At 40.7% G+C, this 18394-nt stretch overlaps 1 protein-coding gene across 1 annotated transcript in view; it reads right to left on the bottom strand.

Annotated features, from left to right (window-relative positions):
- The window catches only part of STAP1 (signal transducing adaptor family member 1), a 41943-nt gene that overhangs the window by 8117 nt on the left and 15432 nt on the right, over positions 1-18394 (bottom strand). The window contains exons 4-8 of the mRNA XM_084760541.1: positions 18008-18064; positions 15644-15816; positions 13279-13407; positions 7002-7071; positions 5179-5275 (exon numbers count right to left, since the gene is read on the bottom strand). Coding sequence (XP_084616667.1) covers positions 5179-5275; positions 7002-7071; positions 13279-13407; positions 15644-15816; positions 18008-18064 — 526 coding nt within the window. The remainder of the gene's footprint in view (positions 1-5178; positions 5276-7001; positions 7072-13278; positions 13408-15643; positions 15817-18007; positions 18065-18394) is intronic.

Raw genomic sequence — 18394 nt, 5'->3', positions numbered from 1 at the left:
AATGAAGTGTTCTACCATTTCCACAGTGCCTCAGCAGTCAAGTTCATGTCCCAGAAACAATCACCAGATTCCACAGTTTTCTTTAAATGCAGCAATAGGGCCTTGGGGCATGACTTTTCTCAGGAAGTCCTATTTTCCTTCTCTTTCTGCTTTTGAAAGTGCAAATATGTTACTCTCCAGAAGCTTTTCTCATTTGAAAAGGTTCCCGGGCCTCTGTAATTCACTTGTTCTCCCTGTCAGTAACCATAACACCAATCGAATGCAAGAGGACTGAGCAATATTCTCTTGATCACAAAGCAAATCAAACCAGTTCAGTCACACAGTGGCCATAATCTGGTGGTCTGGTTTTTAAAATCGTTTATAGTTTAAGTCAGCAGCCCATTTTCAGCTATTTTTTTTTCCTATTTTCTAATTTCCTGGTCCCAACACCCCAAAGAAAATCCTTTCTGCCCACAGAAACCAAGAAATTTGGCTCAGAGAACTAAGAAGACAATTGGGGCTGGAGAGATAGCTCAGTGGTTAAGAGCACCATCTGTTCTTCCAGAGGTCCTGAGTTCAGTTCTAAGCAACCATGTGGTGGCTTATAACCATCTATCATGAGATCTGGTTCCCTCTTCTGGTGTGCAGGTGTGCATGCAGGCAGAGCACTGGGTATGTAATAAATCTTTTCGAAGAAGAAGAAAGAAGACTGGAATTGCTTTTGTATATTTTTTTCTTTAACTTGTTGAGAGACAAAGGTCCTAGATCAGTACAATATGAGAACGAGTCTAGGTAGGGGGTCCCTATGCTCTTAAGCTACTCATTTTACCTAGGTGACCAGAAACAGCATCCCTTAGGGCAACCAGGGAACTCCTTAAAAGATAAGAACTGGTCAAATATGGGGCGCCAGAGCCTTGATGGGGAGGCCTGGTGGCACACAGAAAAAGGATAAGCAGGCTACCAGGATGAGACTTGATAGGTTGTGACCTTATGGTGGGAAAGACGGTCCCCTTATGTCACAGACCTAGGGGAGGAGAAAAGGGTGAAAGAGGGAGGGAGGGAAGAACGGGAAGATGAAAGTGAGAGGATAGCAACTGAGATGTAATCTGAATAAATGAAAATAATATTTTAAAAAATTACACTCTTTAAGAAAGAGACAAACTGGGAAAGAGCACCACCTAGTGTTGTATTTGTTATGGCATGGGTTTCAGGCTTCCCCAATGAGCTCTTCTGGCACAGATCCTACAGGCTTCTGACGTTCCAGATTTTTTTTTTTAAATTGTATTTGATATTAAAATTTTATCAAAGATTTAAGTAATATATAAACTAAAAAAAAGTAAGCAAAGGCAGAAACACAATTCTGAGTCAGCATTGTATCAGTTATCAGTTAAAGCAGGAGGCCAAGTTCTAGATATATTTATCTACATGCGAGAAAGAAGTTATTTATATTTTAGAATTTGTTCTTTTTTTTTTTTTTTTTTTTGGTTTTTCGAGACAGGGTCTCTGTGTAGCCTTGGCTGTCTTGTACTCGCTTTGTAGACCAGGCTGGCCTTGAATTTACAGCGCTCCGCCTGCCTCTGCCTCCCAAGTGCTGGGATTAAAGGCGTGCCCAGCTTTGTTCAATTTTTCTTGAGACAGAGTCTCTCCAAGTCTACTGTGCCTCTCTCTAGTTCATGCTTTTTCTTTATTATTATTACATGTATATCCGTATGTACATACGTAGTTACAGAAAGTTCATTTACCTTTGCTAGTATGTACATGTGTCCAGAGCTGAACACTTGGGATCAAACAATGTATGTGCAAGCCTCTCCTTGGAGGACACTGATTCTCCCGCTCTCATCAGTCATTGACCACCTGTAGTGTTTCATGTCAAGCTATTATTACAGATCTATACTAGCAAAAGCATGGTAAAGATGCAAAAGCAAACATGTAGACTAATGGAGCAAAACAAAGACCTAAACATAGTGTACATAACCGTAGCAATCTGATTGAGACTCAACAAAAATGCCAAAACACAAGTGAAAAGACAAGATCTTCAACAAATCGTCCTATGAAAACTGGATGTCCACATGTAAAAGAATGAAATTAGACATATATCTAACACCCTGAACTAAAGTCCACACAAATGAACCAAAGATCTCAATGTAAAACCCCAAACACTGAAACTGATGGAAGGGAACATATACAGTACTCTACAATATACAGATGTAGAAAAGAACTTTCTGAATAGTATTCCATTCACTCAGGAAATGAGGCCAACGACTGACAAGCTTCATAAAGCTAAAAAAAAAAAAAAAGTTTCTGTATGGCAAAAGAAACTCTTATAAAAGGAAGCCCACAGCATAGAAAAGAAGATCTGCCAGCTATATTTCAGATATAGACAATATACAGAATATATAAAAAATATTTTTAAAAGTCAAGAAAACAGCCAGGAGTGGTGGCACACGCCTTTAATCCCAGCACTCGGGAGGCAGAGGCAGGGGGATCGCTGTGAGTTCGAGACCAGCCTGGTCTACAAAGTGAGTCCAGGACAGCCAAGGCTACACAGAGAAACCCTGTCTCGGGAAGAAAAAAAAAAAGTCAAGAAAACAAATGAACTAATTGGAAAATGGTCTGTGGATCTGAACATAAGTTTTCTAAGAAAAGAAATGGTTAAGAGTTATCTCAAAAGATGTTCAATAGCCTTAGCAATTAGCAAAATGCAAATTAAAACTTGGAGATTTTATCTTATCCCGGTCAAAATGATGTATATCAGCAAGTGAGAGGCTGTAGGAGAAGGGGATTCCTCATTCATTATTGGTGAGATTGCAAACTGGTTTAGCCACTCTATAAATTTTTTGAGACACAAAAAATTAGAGAAATGTGACCAGCCCTCTAGTTCTCCTGAGAAAACAACAGAGGCCAATAGGAAAACAACCAAATGTTGGAATTATCACATAGACTTTAAAGCAGCTGTTTGTTTTTAACTTGGGGAAGGGCGGGGGGGCATACTAAAAAGCATGTAGGGTCTTCCTCTGAGCTATGTTCCCAGCCCAAGCATAGAGCTCCTGAGTCTAAGATGGCATGAAAACCATGCTGGAACTTAGGAGGTAAGATATTAGGTCAATTCACTTTAAAAAAGCATAGTATTTCTCATAAGCAAGCACATATTTGACATATTAAACAAATCCAACACTTGTAACAATACATTATAACTAACTGGGTTTAATGTAAGATTTGATCAACTGTAGAAACTCTGTATGACTCTTCATATTAGCCAACTAAGAAAAAACTATATAGTAATCATACACGACAAATGTAGAGAAACAGTTTGCAAAATCCAGAATTTAACCATGATAGCTGAAAAAAATGCCATTCCACAAGTAGTAATTGTTAAGGCAATTTCCTTCATTCTGAGGTAAGACAGACAAACCAAAGACCTACAATGAATATCATACAGGGTAATGAAAGATGGAACTTTTCCCCCTAAAGCTGGGAGCAAGGTAAGGAGGTTTTGGCCACTCCACCTAGTACCAAGTAAGGAAAAATACAGCATATGCACATTGAGAAACATGAACTAAAACTAAAGCAGTCTACCAAATCATGAATCCTGTAGAAAAGTCTCAAGAAGCCATTTGTGGTGGGACAAGCCTATAATGCAAGCACTTAGGAGGCAGAGGCAAGGTCAGTCTCAACTTCCTATCAAGCTAGAGTCTGTGTGAGTAGCAAAGAAATCCAATCCAATTTTCTGAACAATGCAAAAATAAAGTCATTGTTGATTTAACCACCATGGAGGTGGTTTATTATACAGAGCTGAATAAAATCCAGGGAGAAGGAATGTTACAACTGATTTTTTTCTATGCAGCCCAAATTTAAGAAACCCTAAGGGGTTGGGGGGAGGTAATTTTAAGAACTCATTCCTTTCCTAGAACTCTAATAGATGTGGGTTTTTGTATATGTACTAGGTAAACTAGACAAACTACAGAGAAGGTTTGAGATGAGAGAAAGAGGAGGGGACGGGGGGCTGCAGGAACCAGTAACTGAAAGAGCAGATAGAAACAATGAGAGGAAATGCTGTGGTTATTTTAATGGTATTTCTAAGCCTGAAATTAGACTCATATGGCTGAAGATGAAGGAATAGCTCAGACTCAAAGAAGAAATTCTACACCAAGAACTCAGTGAGCTGTGCTGTGAAACCCATAACAACAGTTGCCAAGCCAACGGACGGTATGACCGCATCTTAGAGACACTTCCTCTGCTGAATGTAAAAAGGGTCCAACATAGACTAAGATCCCACTTGATCCTTTTCTAAATTAAATCTCCTTCAGACTCTGACCTCTTTTTTTTTTTTTAATTACTCTGTAGCACCCAAGGATTAATAGTGATATTTTTAAGAACTTGGACTTTTAAACATGCTGCTGTTTTAATTAGTGAGACCTTTCAGATATGGCCATAGTTCAGGTAGACAAAATTGTTTTCCATTATAATGTGTAGGAAAAAAAAAACTGTTCTTGAGGAATGAAAGCCAAACTAGCTGGAGATGCTCCACTTGTCCTGCTTAGAGCTTGCCCAGTGACCACATGTAGACTGTTGGATACAGGGCAAGATGATCAAGTCTAGTCTCCCTCGCTATGCCAAAAACTGGAATGCAAATAAAGCCAGTTTAATGAACGTTTGAACTATACTGTTGACACAGGTCTCCTTGCTAAGTTTAGTGGAATACTAGCTACCGCTGTCTTAACATTCATAATTTATGAAAAAGGAATTGCAATCTTTATTATTAGCTCCTCATCGTTTCCTCATTCCTATGACCTTGCCATGTGACTTCTTTACTTTCACAGCAGAATAGCACTAGTATCAAGGTTATATTACCAAGTGGCCAATCTCCACAGCCTTTGCTTATCCTCAAGCGTCAGACATTGCTAGGCAGCCCATCCCTTTACTCTTCTTCTTCTTCTTCTTTGCTTCTCATGAGTTCATGTTGCTTTGATTTCTGAGTAGCCCTGAACTTGTTTGATAACATCAAATAGAATGATGGAATGATGCTAATAATCACAATTCATGTCTCATAGACTATCAGCAAGGATATTCTTCCCCTCCCCTCAAGACTGACAAAATGATTGCCAAATGGAGAGATTTAACTGTTTAAAGTTTAGTTTGTGTCTTGTCATTTCTGGGGTTTTTGTTTTGATTGAGGTAGAAATAAAATGAAGGACCTACCAAGGTTATCATCAGTTGAACGTATAAAGGGTCGCAAGTTCCCTCTGGTCTCCTTCACAAAATAATCAATGACGCTGAAAAGGTTTGGGAGTGTTACCTGTGTAAAAGAAAATGAGAGATGGCTTACTGCCTAGGCAAGGCTGAAGAAGAGCTCCTCCCCTGCAGGTTAGTGGGGAAATGCTGTGTATTTCCTGACCTCCAGGAAGGCAGGTCAGGGCTGCATCATATTTCAGTGACTTGCTGAATGGCCATGATTTTCTTACCCTTGTCTGTTGTCTCCTTTTAAGGACTATGTGGCCATTCTCTGGTGAGGAGTTGCTCTCTTTGCATTGGGTACAGTCGGGTGAACAATACTTAGGTACTTAGCCTTCCCACAATTAAAACAGAAAAATCACTCAATTTAGGTCAAATTCTCCCTTCCTAAAATTGGAACTTAAAAAGGCAAACAAGAAAAAAAGAGGCAGCTCTATAACCATTTTAATGTATAAGCATTTTATTTATAAGTATTTTACTACTTCATCGTAACAGGATAATTTAGGGTCTGGAGGCGCCACTAAAATCTCTCTACCTCATAAGTGAATACCTTTATACAAGTGAAATCTGGTTAAACCTGAATATCTCAAATAATCATAAAGTAAAATAACTCACTAAAACGCAACCTGGTTGAAAGGCAGAGCTAGGAGGAGTTTGAAAAGCGAAAGGATAATTCAAGCTATGTGTTTTCCTTCTGCTGTGGACTGTAGTGAAAGCTAATGATAAGGCACCCGGCTCCACTTACAGTGGCACGGAAGTTATGCTGTTCCTCACTGGAACCAATTCTGCAGGCTTGGCTTTATGAATGTTCCTTCAGCAATCTAGTCCTCTGCCTCCTTTACAAGAACTTTACTTAAACTGGAGCCAGGGCTGGTTGGTGCACCCCTATCTTGCAGAGGCGAGAAGACCTTGACTTCAGGATGGACTGGGTGCACAGCTGGATTCATAGACATGGATCTGAGAAGTCCTAGGGGCATTCTTGACTAAAACGAGCTGTACGAATCGATGTCTTCTAAGACTCACCATGACAAATTCTCCCTCACCCTTTTGCTCTACAACGTGCGTGGACCGGCAGAGGAACTAGGAGTTAATTTTAAAGAAATATCAGGACATGTCACCACACTTTCAGGGGCTGAGACCAGTCTAAATGCCAGTTTACTCCCTTGTGTAATAGGCATACCAGTATCTACCTCATGGATATAATAGAAAAGGTTAAATTGCATTTCTAAGTACTTAGCTGTGTATCTGATACTGTGTTGGAGAATGAGACTGCCTATCAGTAACTCCATGATACAATAACTAAGATTGAAGAGGGGTTGAAGACAAGGAAGGAACCTGGCCTTCTAGCACACTGCTGTCAAGAGGGCACTGCTGGGCTCCTTCGTGCTAGATATTGGAGGACCAGACATTCAGGTTGCTTCCTGTCAGATATAGGCTCATTTGAGTATTTATAAATAGAGAGTATTAAACAAACATTTAATAAAAATACTCTTCTTTCCCTGAAAAAAAAAATTACATCAAACAATTGTTTGCAGAGAAAGCAAAGAGAAAAATGCTCTTTAGAAGCCCTTGATCTTCTGCTTAGTCTCGGCTGCCTGTTGTTGGTGTCTCTTCCTTCCCTTCCTAGCTCAGCTGTGCTATCTACCTAGAGATGCTTGTCTCCCGTTTTACCCTTGCCCGTCTGTTCCTTCAGAAGATGTCTGTTTTCCCACTTTTCTCTGGATTCTCTAAAGGTAGGTTTGGAGGGCAACAGGACGAAGTGTATCAACATCAAAGAAGTGGCTACATACGGGCTTTTCCAGTTCGATGGTGTAGTTCTTTCCAGTGCTCATCACTTTGTAGTGCTTGATTCTTGGCAATCTAAAATGAAATACATGGCTGACCTCCTTTTTGATTACACAGTTGAGTTGATGCAAAGAAAATGAATATAAAATGTGCCCTGGGTAATAAGCCTATACCTCTACAGCAGTAGTTTAGGGTGTAGAACCCTGTTTCTTCATTGGGATTTGAGGCAAGTGGTGATACATGAGGAGGCATAGGAAATTTGAGTCACTATATTGGTACATGAAAAAAAAAGAGTAGATAAAAATAAAACACTGAAACTCTCTCAGTCAGTAACGTATAAAGTAGACCTAGTAAATCTTATGAGTGGGTTGGGATGTAGCTCAGTGGTACAACACTTGTATAATTTGTGATGTCCACTCCCTAAGACTGAAAAGGGAGAAAGGAAAAATAAAACATAAACTCAAGCCCCACAAAATACAAAATACAAAATAAATCTTATGTGGGCTTATATAGGTCAATAATATACACCTTCTATTAAAATAATTTTGACCACTAGTGTTGGAGTAGAGATTGGCCATGAAGCCAAATGACTCGTATGCTTTGACCATGAACATGGGGCTACCAGCACCCGGGCCCCCTTGAACATATGGTCACGCTTCCTGTTCAGAATACCATCGATGCTACCTACTACTTGCTTGGGATCCCCACTGCGTATTTGACCACTGGCAGATCCTATCTGGGGACACATTTGACAACAGCAGCCGCCTCAGCCAAGTCGTGGCTGAGACCAGCAAGCACAAAGTCCTGACAGGAGCACAACTTCTTGGACAAACTGTAGGCAGCCTGGTACTGCCACACACACTGCACTCTCCCTGCCCATCAGATGACACCTCGAGGCTGTCCCCACTGTGTCACTCTGGAGGCTGATGGGGCCACCCTGCCATCACTCACCACTAACACTTGGTTCCAATTCTATTTATTGTGGGCTGGATTGGCGAGCGATGGAGTGGGTGGGACACGGCTCTTTATCATTGTTAGAGGGAATCGCACAGATGTCCAAAAGTCTAAATAAATGCACTCAGAGGTTTAAAACAAAAAGAATTTTGAAAGCAGACAGCTCTACACTCCATAGCTAATCCCAGCAGACAGTCCTTCGCAGCTGCTACTGTGCTAGCTCACATACTTCCTTCTATTGCTGCTAACTTTGTGGTTATCTTAAAGGGAAAAAAAAATGTTAAGTGCTAGAGAAAGGGTGGCTGGGAATGTAACAATGGCAGGGGTATCTTAGGTCTTCCTACACTAAACTGTTACCACCCCAAATACAAAAATTTTTGTTACAAACTGCCTCAGAACAAGAGATCACATTGTGTTCATTGCTGTATTTCAACATTATAAACAGTCTTTATTAATCCAAATTTTAAAATATTAGAAGCTCATCTCATAATGCTATGAGCCATAAGCTAAGAGTCTCTGCTGAAAGAAGTCAGTGTTCATAGTAGTTAGTTTTGACTAGTAGCATGTCTACTAGCTCACTTAACTCACTTAGTTCATATGGCAAATTGTGTTTACCCCAAACTTTTCCTAATGGGGCAAGATAATGGCACATATTATGGTGTCATTTATCTGAATGGCAAAGTAATTCAATGTTTGCCTTATGTTCAGAAGCTAAGAAAAATGTTTCCTCGGGTTTAACTTGTCTACAGAGCCTTTGCATTGTCTTTTTAGAATCACCACTTTCCCATTTCCAGCTCATATATTCTGGCAGGGCTAGGCTGTACGACAGTGCCCTTTTCAAGGACTCTTCCCATATACCATTACATCCAAATCTCCTCTCAACTGCATACCACATTGGAAAGCAATTCTTCAACCTCAAATGGCCAAGTTTTGAAACAGGGCCTTAACCTTAGCCAAGCTGCTCCCTTCATAAGAAATATTCCTTAACGATAAAAAGCTATGAACCAGTTACAAACTGACAGGAAGAGAGTCTTTGGACAGACGATGTCTTATGGGTGCCTGTTCAAGATGGCTGGCTCAGATCTGATCTCATCTTTACCCCATCCTGAAAACATTTTTGGAACCAGACAGTTACTGTTGAAAACTCTCCTCAGTTTCAATTCAAATCCCTGTGTATTCGGGCAGTAAATGACTGCTACCCTGTGGGAGACTGATAGGACAGTTGGCTTAAATTCTTTCTGTCATATGTGTTCTCTAAACCTCCTCCCACACAGTGTGTGTGTGTGTGTGTGTGTGTGTGTGTGTGTGTGTGTGTGTGACTGTGTGTGAGTCAATGTGTTTGTGAGTGTGTGTGTTATAAGTGTGTTTGTTATGTGAATATGTAAGTGTGTGTGTATGTGTCTTCAGTCTACATAATGGAGGTGATAAAGGCCTTCCTCTTAGAGCTATTTTGTGTTAATACTTGCAAAACCCTTCATAAAATCCTTGATTTATTTAAGCACTCACTAAATTATAATTATTTTATCTACATTTAATATGTAGATAATATTTATTGTTTTCTGCAATGCTATTTGTCTCAATTATTCTTTTGTGCCTGCAGGAAATGACTGTGGCATTCAACACAGGGCAAACAAAAGCACAGTTACACACACACACACACACACATATATATATAATAGGACAATGGGGTTGTTGGTAATAGTCATCACATCATATCATCAGTCGACGGTAAGACAGAGGTCAGCAGAAACTCTTGGGCATCAAATGTTAAAGTCAAAGGTGATGCAGAGGCACAGTGGCCCTGGGGTCTCATAGGCTTTGACTCTCCTTTTCTAAATGTATCTTGACTCCTATCATGAGCACATCTTTGTAACCAGACAGTTACTGTTGAAAAAGACTTTAGAAAAGAACTGTACTTGTTTTGTTTTTGTGTGTGAAGAAAAAAATAAAATGGATAAACTTTGCCATTTAAAAATGTTCTGGTTATTAATCCCAGCACTCGGGAGGCAGAGGCGGGCGGATCGCTGTGAGTTCGAGGCCAGCCTGGTCTACAAAGTGAGTCCAGGATAGCCAAGGCTAACACAGAGAGACCCTGTCTCGAAAAACCAAAAAAAAAAAAAATGTTCTGGTTATGATATAAAAACTAGAGTAAGTAAAACAAGATGTGGTGGCACACACCTGTGATCCCAGCACTGGAGATGCTAAGTCAGGGGAATTACAGGTCAACCTAGGCTACAACAGAAAAAAGAGAAGCTAGTCTTAAAGGGAAAAAAAAAACTGTGGCCTTATGTGCAGTTCTAAATATTTGTTCCTAGTTCCTAGCCTCAATTTTTGCAAAAAGATGGATCTGTGGTAAGGATTTTCTCCTGCCTCCCTAGCTACTAATGATTTACGTGACTATGATGCCAGCATGCTACCTAGTCAGAACAAATCCAAGGAAAACAAAACACAACAAAACAGTGTGAGGTTTGTTGTAAACATAGCTTTATGTCTTATGAGTCCGCGTGTGACTGCGCTGGGTAAACATACATGATGCCCTGCTCTGACAGAGCATCACCTGGGAATTTGGCCCTGACAAGCTTTATTTACTCCTGAGAGCAGCCTTCCTCCCTACAGCTGATCTGTAAACACATGGGGGGAAAATCACTTTCAAGTTCTGCTTTGTAAACCAATTTGTCCTTTCCAGCTCCTGTTTACCGGACTCACTCACCGACGTGCATGGCTGAGCACATCTCCTGGAAACTCCCTGAAAGAAAATGAGCTTGTTTTGTGGGAAACACAGGTGTTTCTTAATAGTCTAGATTCCTGCCAAAAACTTTACATTAAACTCTACTCTGCTAGCAAGGCACAATCTTAATATTCTCTAGGATTGCTATCTCTAAAAATCAAATGACATATTAAGTAGAAGATATTAAACCCTGAGGCCGGAGCAGTGTGTGTGGGGGGGGAGGGAGGGGTGAATTCATGCTTTCTAGCTCCTATTCAGGGAGCTAGTACGTTGTCAGGGTTCAGGACTGCCCAGACATGAGCTGAATAAGCACGGCGCCGATGGACATTTCAAAGTATATGGGGATGAAGCCATGAGGCTTCAAGTCGACAGAGAATTATAGGCAACCGAGGAAACCTGGGGGTGGAAGAGGTGGTCTTCTCAAGGGAAGACCACACCATTTGGTTATCCAGTGCCAAAAGGTCAGCCTTGAAAACATACACATTAGTAACATCATACAGCCTGGGCAGCATATATTTAGGAATATATATGTATATAGATATACACACATCTATATGTGTGTTTGAATATATAGTTAAGAATATATATGCATGAAATAACAATTAGTTAAAAAAAAACACAGAGGCCTTGAATTTGAAAGCTAATGGGGAGAGGCATGTGGGAGGGCTTAGAGGGAAGGGAGAATGTTGTGTTTAGACTATAATCTCAAAAGGAAGGAAGAAAGACCTGTGCCTTCCACAAAACATAATCGTCAGCAGCTATAACCTGTACTTCTTTGGGATGTGTTGCAAGATCACCAATTAAGTTATTAATCAAAAATTGTAATTTTAAAAAAATCTAGCCGGGCGTGGTGGCGCATGTCTGTAATCCCAGCACTCGGGAGGCAGAGGCAGGCGGATTGCTGTGAGTTCGAGGCCAGCCGGGTCTACAAAGTGAGTCCAGGACAGCCAAGGCCAACACAGAGAGACCTTGTCTCAAAAATCCAAAAAAAAAAAGAACTACAACATCTTATTATATTCTAATAGCGTTGAAAATGTGCTGCTAATGTTTAGCTTGTAAAAGCAGATGTCATTATAGCATAGTCTGCCAGGTTAAAAAACAATGCTAGGATATCATAAACAGAAAACACCAGGACTCCACAAGAAGGTTGACAATTAGTTACTGTGGGAAAATATAAAAATACACACAGAGAGTTGGGAGCACCAGGATCTAATTTACCACCTAGCAGTCTGGCCACCTGCTCATGGCTGCTGTACGAAGACAAGTGTCTATTCATATTAACTGCCATGGGTCATGAGAGTAATTGAGCCATAATGCCATGATTTTAATTTTTTTCCCTAAGCTATTATTTACTTTTTACTTTGTTTATGCACTATTGATATTATTATATTTGATCCACTTAGAATGACAGATGCTTATGACAAAGCTGGTATGTTTATTAGTAGATGAATTATAGTAAGTAAATAGAATACGATCCCAACAAAGAATAGTTAACTCAAAAAACTCAAAGCTCTATTTATGCTTTACATAAAACAGTCATGTATTGAACATTGATATGTAGTATGAAAGCTTGTATGTTTTGAATTGTATTGTCAGTTGTAACAGTGTTACCTAAGGCAGCACAGTTTGTACAGAGTCTGAAAGCTGGAGTGGCCTTAAAAGGTCCAGCAACTCTCATTACATCGAAAATTATTTTGTGTGTGTACCTGCGTGGGGCTGCACATGCAGCTGTGTGCACTTCCTTGTGGACTCCAGAAACCAACCTTGGATGTAGCCCCAAGCTTCTTTTTCAGACAGGGTTGTTAACTGGCCTGCAAGTTGCCAAGTGGGCTAGGCTGGCCAGCAAGCCCCAAGGACCTGTCTGTCCCCGCCTCCTACTGCAGGCTACAAACAAGTATCATCCTCTTCCTCCCTCCTTATCTCCCTTCCTTCCTTCCTTCCTTCCTTCCTTCCTTCCTCCCTTCCTTCCTTCCTCCCTTCCTCATTTGCTTGCCAGTTAATATGAATACACACTTATCTTCATACAGTAGCCATGAACGGGTGACAAGAACGTTAGGTGGTAAGTTAGATGCTGGTGCTCCCAATGCTGTGTGAATATTTCTGTGTGGACTTTCAGTTCCAGAGATTGAACTCAGGTCCTCACAGCTGCAAAGTGAGCGAGTGACTGAGCTAGCTCTTCTGCCCTGACACTTGTATTTGGGTAGGTACTGGCTCTATTAAAGGAACATGCTCCTCAGTGGGCCTTTTTGTAGGTAGCGTACGCAGATGCAATGGCCTCTTTCTGTCTCCTGAACAAGAGAGGTGTTCTGCATTCGGGCATGCATACCTGCTCTCTGAAATACTCTTCCCCAGGTACTGGCTTGGGTTAATGGCTCACTTCCTTTGTGTCTCTGTTTAAATGTCAGGCAACTGAGTCCCTTCATGAACACTGCATAGTGTCAGCAGTCACAGACCTGTTCTCTTTGTCACCACTAAGGAGAGAGCTTTGCTTATGTTGTGCTACGTCCCATACATGTGTTTATATTTGTAGCCCTGCATAGCAGGTACTGACTGGAAGGCCATGTTCCTCACAACATGATAGCGAGGTTAGGAGAACATACTCTTGTTCCTGCCGAATTGTGATGGAGTAGTTTTTACTGTCACTGCCAGGCCTCAGGATCATATTTCCCGAAGAAGGGCTCTTCTCCAGCATCTCAGTCGCTTCTTTCCGGGAAACTGCATAGAAACATCTACAAATGTGAGATGAAAAAAGAAAACAGATTTTTTTTTTTTTTTTTTTTTTTACTGATGAAGATCATTACTGGAAAACAATGCTACCAAAGTACCCTGAGAGCTACAATGTTTTTCTTTTAAACAAAGAGAACTTGAAGAGCAGTCCACTACTCCATGTATAATCAGGATTACCACTGAGAAATGTCAACTAATAGCGTATCCCCAGTCTCAGTTCACAGGTGGGTCTTAGATTCATTTGTTGGTTTCCTTGCAGGACTCCAAAATGTCCCAGGGCTTTCTTTTGGGCTCTCTTTTTGTTGTTTATCTGTTTATTTGCTTTGAAATTGGGCCTTGCTATGTAGGTCTGGCTGGCCTGGAACTCACCATAGAGACAATGATGCTGGCCTTAAACTCAGAGATCCACCTGCCTCCTCCTCCCTGTGAAGGGATTAAAGCTATAAGCCAACACAGCTGAGTGCGGCTCTGTTTTAAACAACTGGCATTAAGACTGTGTCTGAATTGACTCAATTTGGTGCAATTTGTTGCTTGCGGTGTTTTGTTTGTTTGGTATTTTGAGAGAGTTTCTCTGTATAGCCATATAGGCCCAGCTGTCCTGGAAGTCTGTAGACCAGGTTGGCTTAGTCAGAGACCTACCTGTGCCTGCCTCTGCCTCCCGAATGCTGGAATTAAAGGCATGCCCGCCACGCCTGGTTTATAATTTGTGTTAAAATGGCACCAGTTGCCCCATATTTGACCACGTCCCCTGGATGGGGAGACCTGGTGGCGCTCAGAGGAAGGATAGCAAGCTACCAAGAAGAGACTTGATATCCTTTGAGCATATACGGGGGAGGTAATCCCTCTCAGTCACAGTCATAGGGGAGGGGAATAAGGGAAAAATGGGAGGGAGGGAGGAATGGGAGGATACAAGGGATGGGATAACAATTAAATTAATAAAATATATTTAAAAATAAAATAAAATAAACATATGTTAAAAAATAAAATAAATGACATCAATAGCATTTTTAGACACAAAATTAAGAAATTACACACTTCCTGATTTATAACACATGTTATATGCAGTGAGCTATAATAGTCATGGGAACATTTGATGGAGTATGCGATATATCCAAAATGTTATTGGCAAATATCTTTTAGTGTTGTGACAAGAATTAGTTTTAATCTTCTCTTTTTATCTGTAATAAACATATTACTTCTTATTACATTTTTATCTGTAATAAACATATTGGGGGAAAGAAATAGTCCATGTGATTTTTATTTTATGAATTGATCGCTTGTCTAGTATGAGCTAGCAGCATTGATTAGCAGGTGCCAGTGACTTCATTGAGTACAGGTGCGCTGTGCATCAGAACCTAATGTCAGAGATGAAACCAGGACTGGTTTTGATGACAGGAGCACCACGATTTGCAAAGGAAAGGACCCATAATATTTTCAGCAATAAAGAAGACACATGTAGGCCGGGCGGTGGTGGTACACACCTTTAATCCCAGTGCTGGGAGGCAGAGGCAGGTGGATAGCTGTGAGTTCGAGGCCAGCCTGGTCTACAAAGTGAGTCCAGGACAGCTAAGGCTACACAGAGAAACTTGGTCTTGAAAAACCAAAAAGAAAAAAAAAAGAGAAGAAGAAGAAGAAGGAGGAGGAGGAGGAGGAGGAGGAGGAGGAGGAGGAGGAGGAGAAGAAGAAGAAGAAGAAGAAGAAGAAGAAGAAGAAGAAGAAGAAGAAGAAGAAGACACATGCAGGATACTGCAGAATTCAGATTCTGTGCCATTACTTTTTTTTTTTTTATCACTTTATACAAGGCTTTCCTCAGAGGGCAAGTTCCATGATCATTGATCAATCGAGTGAATACAACATTCTAGAATTTTAAAATATTTGCTATAAGTGATGATAAATAATCCAACTATAGAGTCGCAGACATCTGTGTCATTTCCTTCCTTCTTCACAACAACTTTAATTTAGGTTTGAGCTCCGGAAAGATATCCGTTTAGTCTAGATGTGTGGGTAGAAGGGGATTTCCTCTGTGGCAAGAGGTAGTTTAAATGTGCATGATGTTGATCATGACATAGGAGAGGAAATGTGGCAGGTGCTCGGAGTCATACCATTTACCTCCAAGATATTTGGCATCCCTGGCGTTAGCAGTTCGACTGGGTGGAGCGACCTGACAGTGAGCAATTAGTCTTAATTGAACGAACGAACGAATGAATGAATGAATGAATGAGTTGATTGTGCACTTACACTGGCATAGGGTTCAGTACATCCTCGTAGTCTTGTACTGGCTCCTTCTCTTTCTCTGAAGGCAGAATCGGCAGCTGTTCTGTCTCAATCCTTCTTTTCTTTTCTCTCTCTAAGACTTCGTGCAGTCTAATCACTTGTCCAGGTAGAAGGGATACATGATGAGGAACTGACAGCTGAAACCAGTAAAAAGAGTTGGCCGACTAAAACCACAGCTAAACAACATACTGGCTTTAGTAAAGAGGGGCCTATTGGCCCTAGGGAGTTGTAGTTGCTTGTCAGAGATGAAGGCGTAGAACCATAGATTCCAGTCTAACGTGGGCATTACAGAAGTGCCCCTATATTAACCAGGACCCTATATTAACTAAAACTCTATATCAACTAAAACCTAGCCTTCTTCTTAGGAGTCTTCCTCTTCCTCTTTTTGTTTTGTTTTGCTTTCAAATTTTTTGAGAGAAGGTTTCTCTGTTTTAGCTCCGGCTGTCCTGTCCTGGAACTTGCTGTGTAGACCAGGCTGGCCTCAAACTCACAGACATCCTCCTGCCTCTGCCTCCTAAGTATTGGAATTAAAGGTATTTACCACCACCACCCAGCCAGGCTTTCATTTCTTATTCTGCACTCACATAGCTTTTCCATGCCCAAGAAGTCTAGGAGCTCCAGGAGATACCTCATTTTCACACAAGTAGACTTGGAAAGGCTCCACATTGTTATGACAACATGGGTTTGGGATGGACGTAGGGTCAGTAGGTTTGCACTGTTCTCTGTTTGTAGCATCCATTCATATTTTAACACTTTGACACTTCTCTGCATGTTAGTTTTGTTTTACCTTCTCTAGAAATGTGTTTTGAATTCAGTTGTCCATGTATCCAGTCTTGTGAATTGTATTCACATCTCAGATGTAGTTAGGAACAGCCTATGCATTCTGTGGAAGTATGAAACCATGTTTTTTTTTTAAATTGGTATGTTAGTAGCTAGTCAGTATTTGTGGTCAACTATGTCTGACTTATAATTTGACTACCAAAGGAGAATGCACGCTCATCAGGTGATATACAAAGAACCCATCAGAGTATAAGACTTCACTTTCAATTCAGTTCATATCTGTTTGTCTGTCTGTCTGTCTGTCTGTCTGTCTGTCTGTCTGTCTCTCTCTCTCTCTCTCTCTCTCTCTCTGTCTCTCTCTCTCTCTCTCTGTATGTGTGGAGGGGGTATGTATGGGTATTCATGAGTTTGCTCATAATGGCTTGTGAGGAGGCCAGAGGTCAACATCAGATGTCTTCCTCTATTGTACTCCATATTATTTTTTTGGAGATAGTTTGATTAGATTGGCTGGCCAGCAAACTCCAGAGATACACCAGCATTTTCTTCTGCAGCACTGGAGTTACAGATGTTGGCTTTTATGTGGGTGCTATGAACCCCAACTTAGGTCCTTATGGTTAATGGTTACACAGCAAGGAGTTTGCCCAGTAAAGGCTTCTCTTCAGTCCAATGATTTGTTACCATTTCATTAATTCATATTGTTGTTGGTATTCACGTGTATCTGTACACATGCAGCTTAGACAATTTACTGGTAGGGTTACACAACCAAATCACATACCATGATTCTAACAAATAACCATAGCAAAATAAATAAAGCAACGAGGAGGAACTAATAAAACAATCGCCCCTTATTTTATTTGCATATTTCTCTTTAGCTACTTCTCATGAAGTGTCAGTTGTATGTGTATCTCAATCACTCTATAAATGTTAGCAAAGATACAACACTCCTACAAAACAGGTGTTATTTGCATTTTATAACAACAACAGTAACAAAAACAACAACAACAGAAAATATGATCAGAAAGATTAAATCCCAGAACTCTATAGCTAGTCAGTTGTGAAGTTAAGACTCAAAATCAGGCTCTGAGTTGAGGAGGCCTCCACTCTGTCAGCTGCAGCCTGTGCTCTTGTGCTTTAGTAGAAACTAAGGTCTGAAAGTCTTACGTTAGTGGTTTTGTTGTTGCTCCCTTTTCTTGATGTGTGTTTTTGATTGAGGCACCCAAATATGTCGTATTGGATTGTGTTCATACCCAAGTTTAGTCATATGTATGTGTGACTTGTAGAAACAAAAGCATGGATTTCTTTCTGCCTTTTCTAATTCCTATAACCCTGACCACTTTAATTTATGAAGTTGTAGTAGGTGTTAGTGACTATTTCACAAATACATGACCCAACAGACACTAAGGATCTTCTGCTGTGCACGGTGACTCATAGTGGTAATCTCATCTCTTGGGAGGTTGAGACAGGATGGCTCCCTTAACTGTGTTAAGTGTGAGGCCACCATGGACTATTGAGACCTTGCTCAACAAAGAAAACAGACGGCCTTCTTACCTCTGTGACTGTAAGAATGAAGCCCCTCCATTCTTCCCCACTTTCTGTGTTTTCTGTCTAAAGATGAAAACAAAGATAAAGTAGAAAATGCATAATTAATGACTGATCCATGCTAACTTTAGATAAGAATTTCACATTGTTATTTTCTGACAAAATAGGTGTGCTGTCAAAAAAACTAGCAAGATTATGGCTCTTTGGGTAAAGCATTTTCCCAATTGCTCCACAGGCATGTGAAGGGCAGAGTTTGGACCTCTAGAACCTAGTAAAATGCCAAGTGCACATATATGGCAGCTCAGCTGTAATCCCTTTACCTGGGAGAAGAAGGCAGAGGTTCTCTAGACCATGTTGGCTAGCTACCCTGGCCAGACTGTGACGCCATGGATTCCT

The sequence above is a fragment of the Acomys minous genome (genome assembly GCF_964271855.1).
Source record: "Acomys minous genome assembly, chromosome: 15".
NCBI classification, from domain to species: domain Eukaryota; kingdom Metazoa; phylum Chordata; class Mammalia; order Rodentia; family Muridae; genus Acomys; species Acomys minous.
The sequence above is the reverse complement of the archived record's forward strand: the minus strand, read 5'-3'. Positions and strand labels throughout refer to the sequence as shown.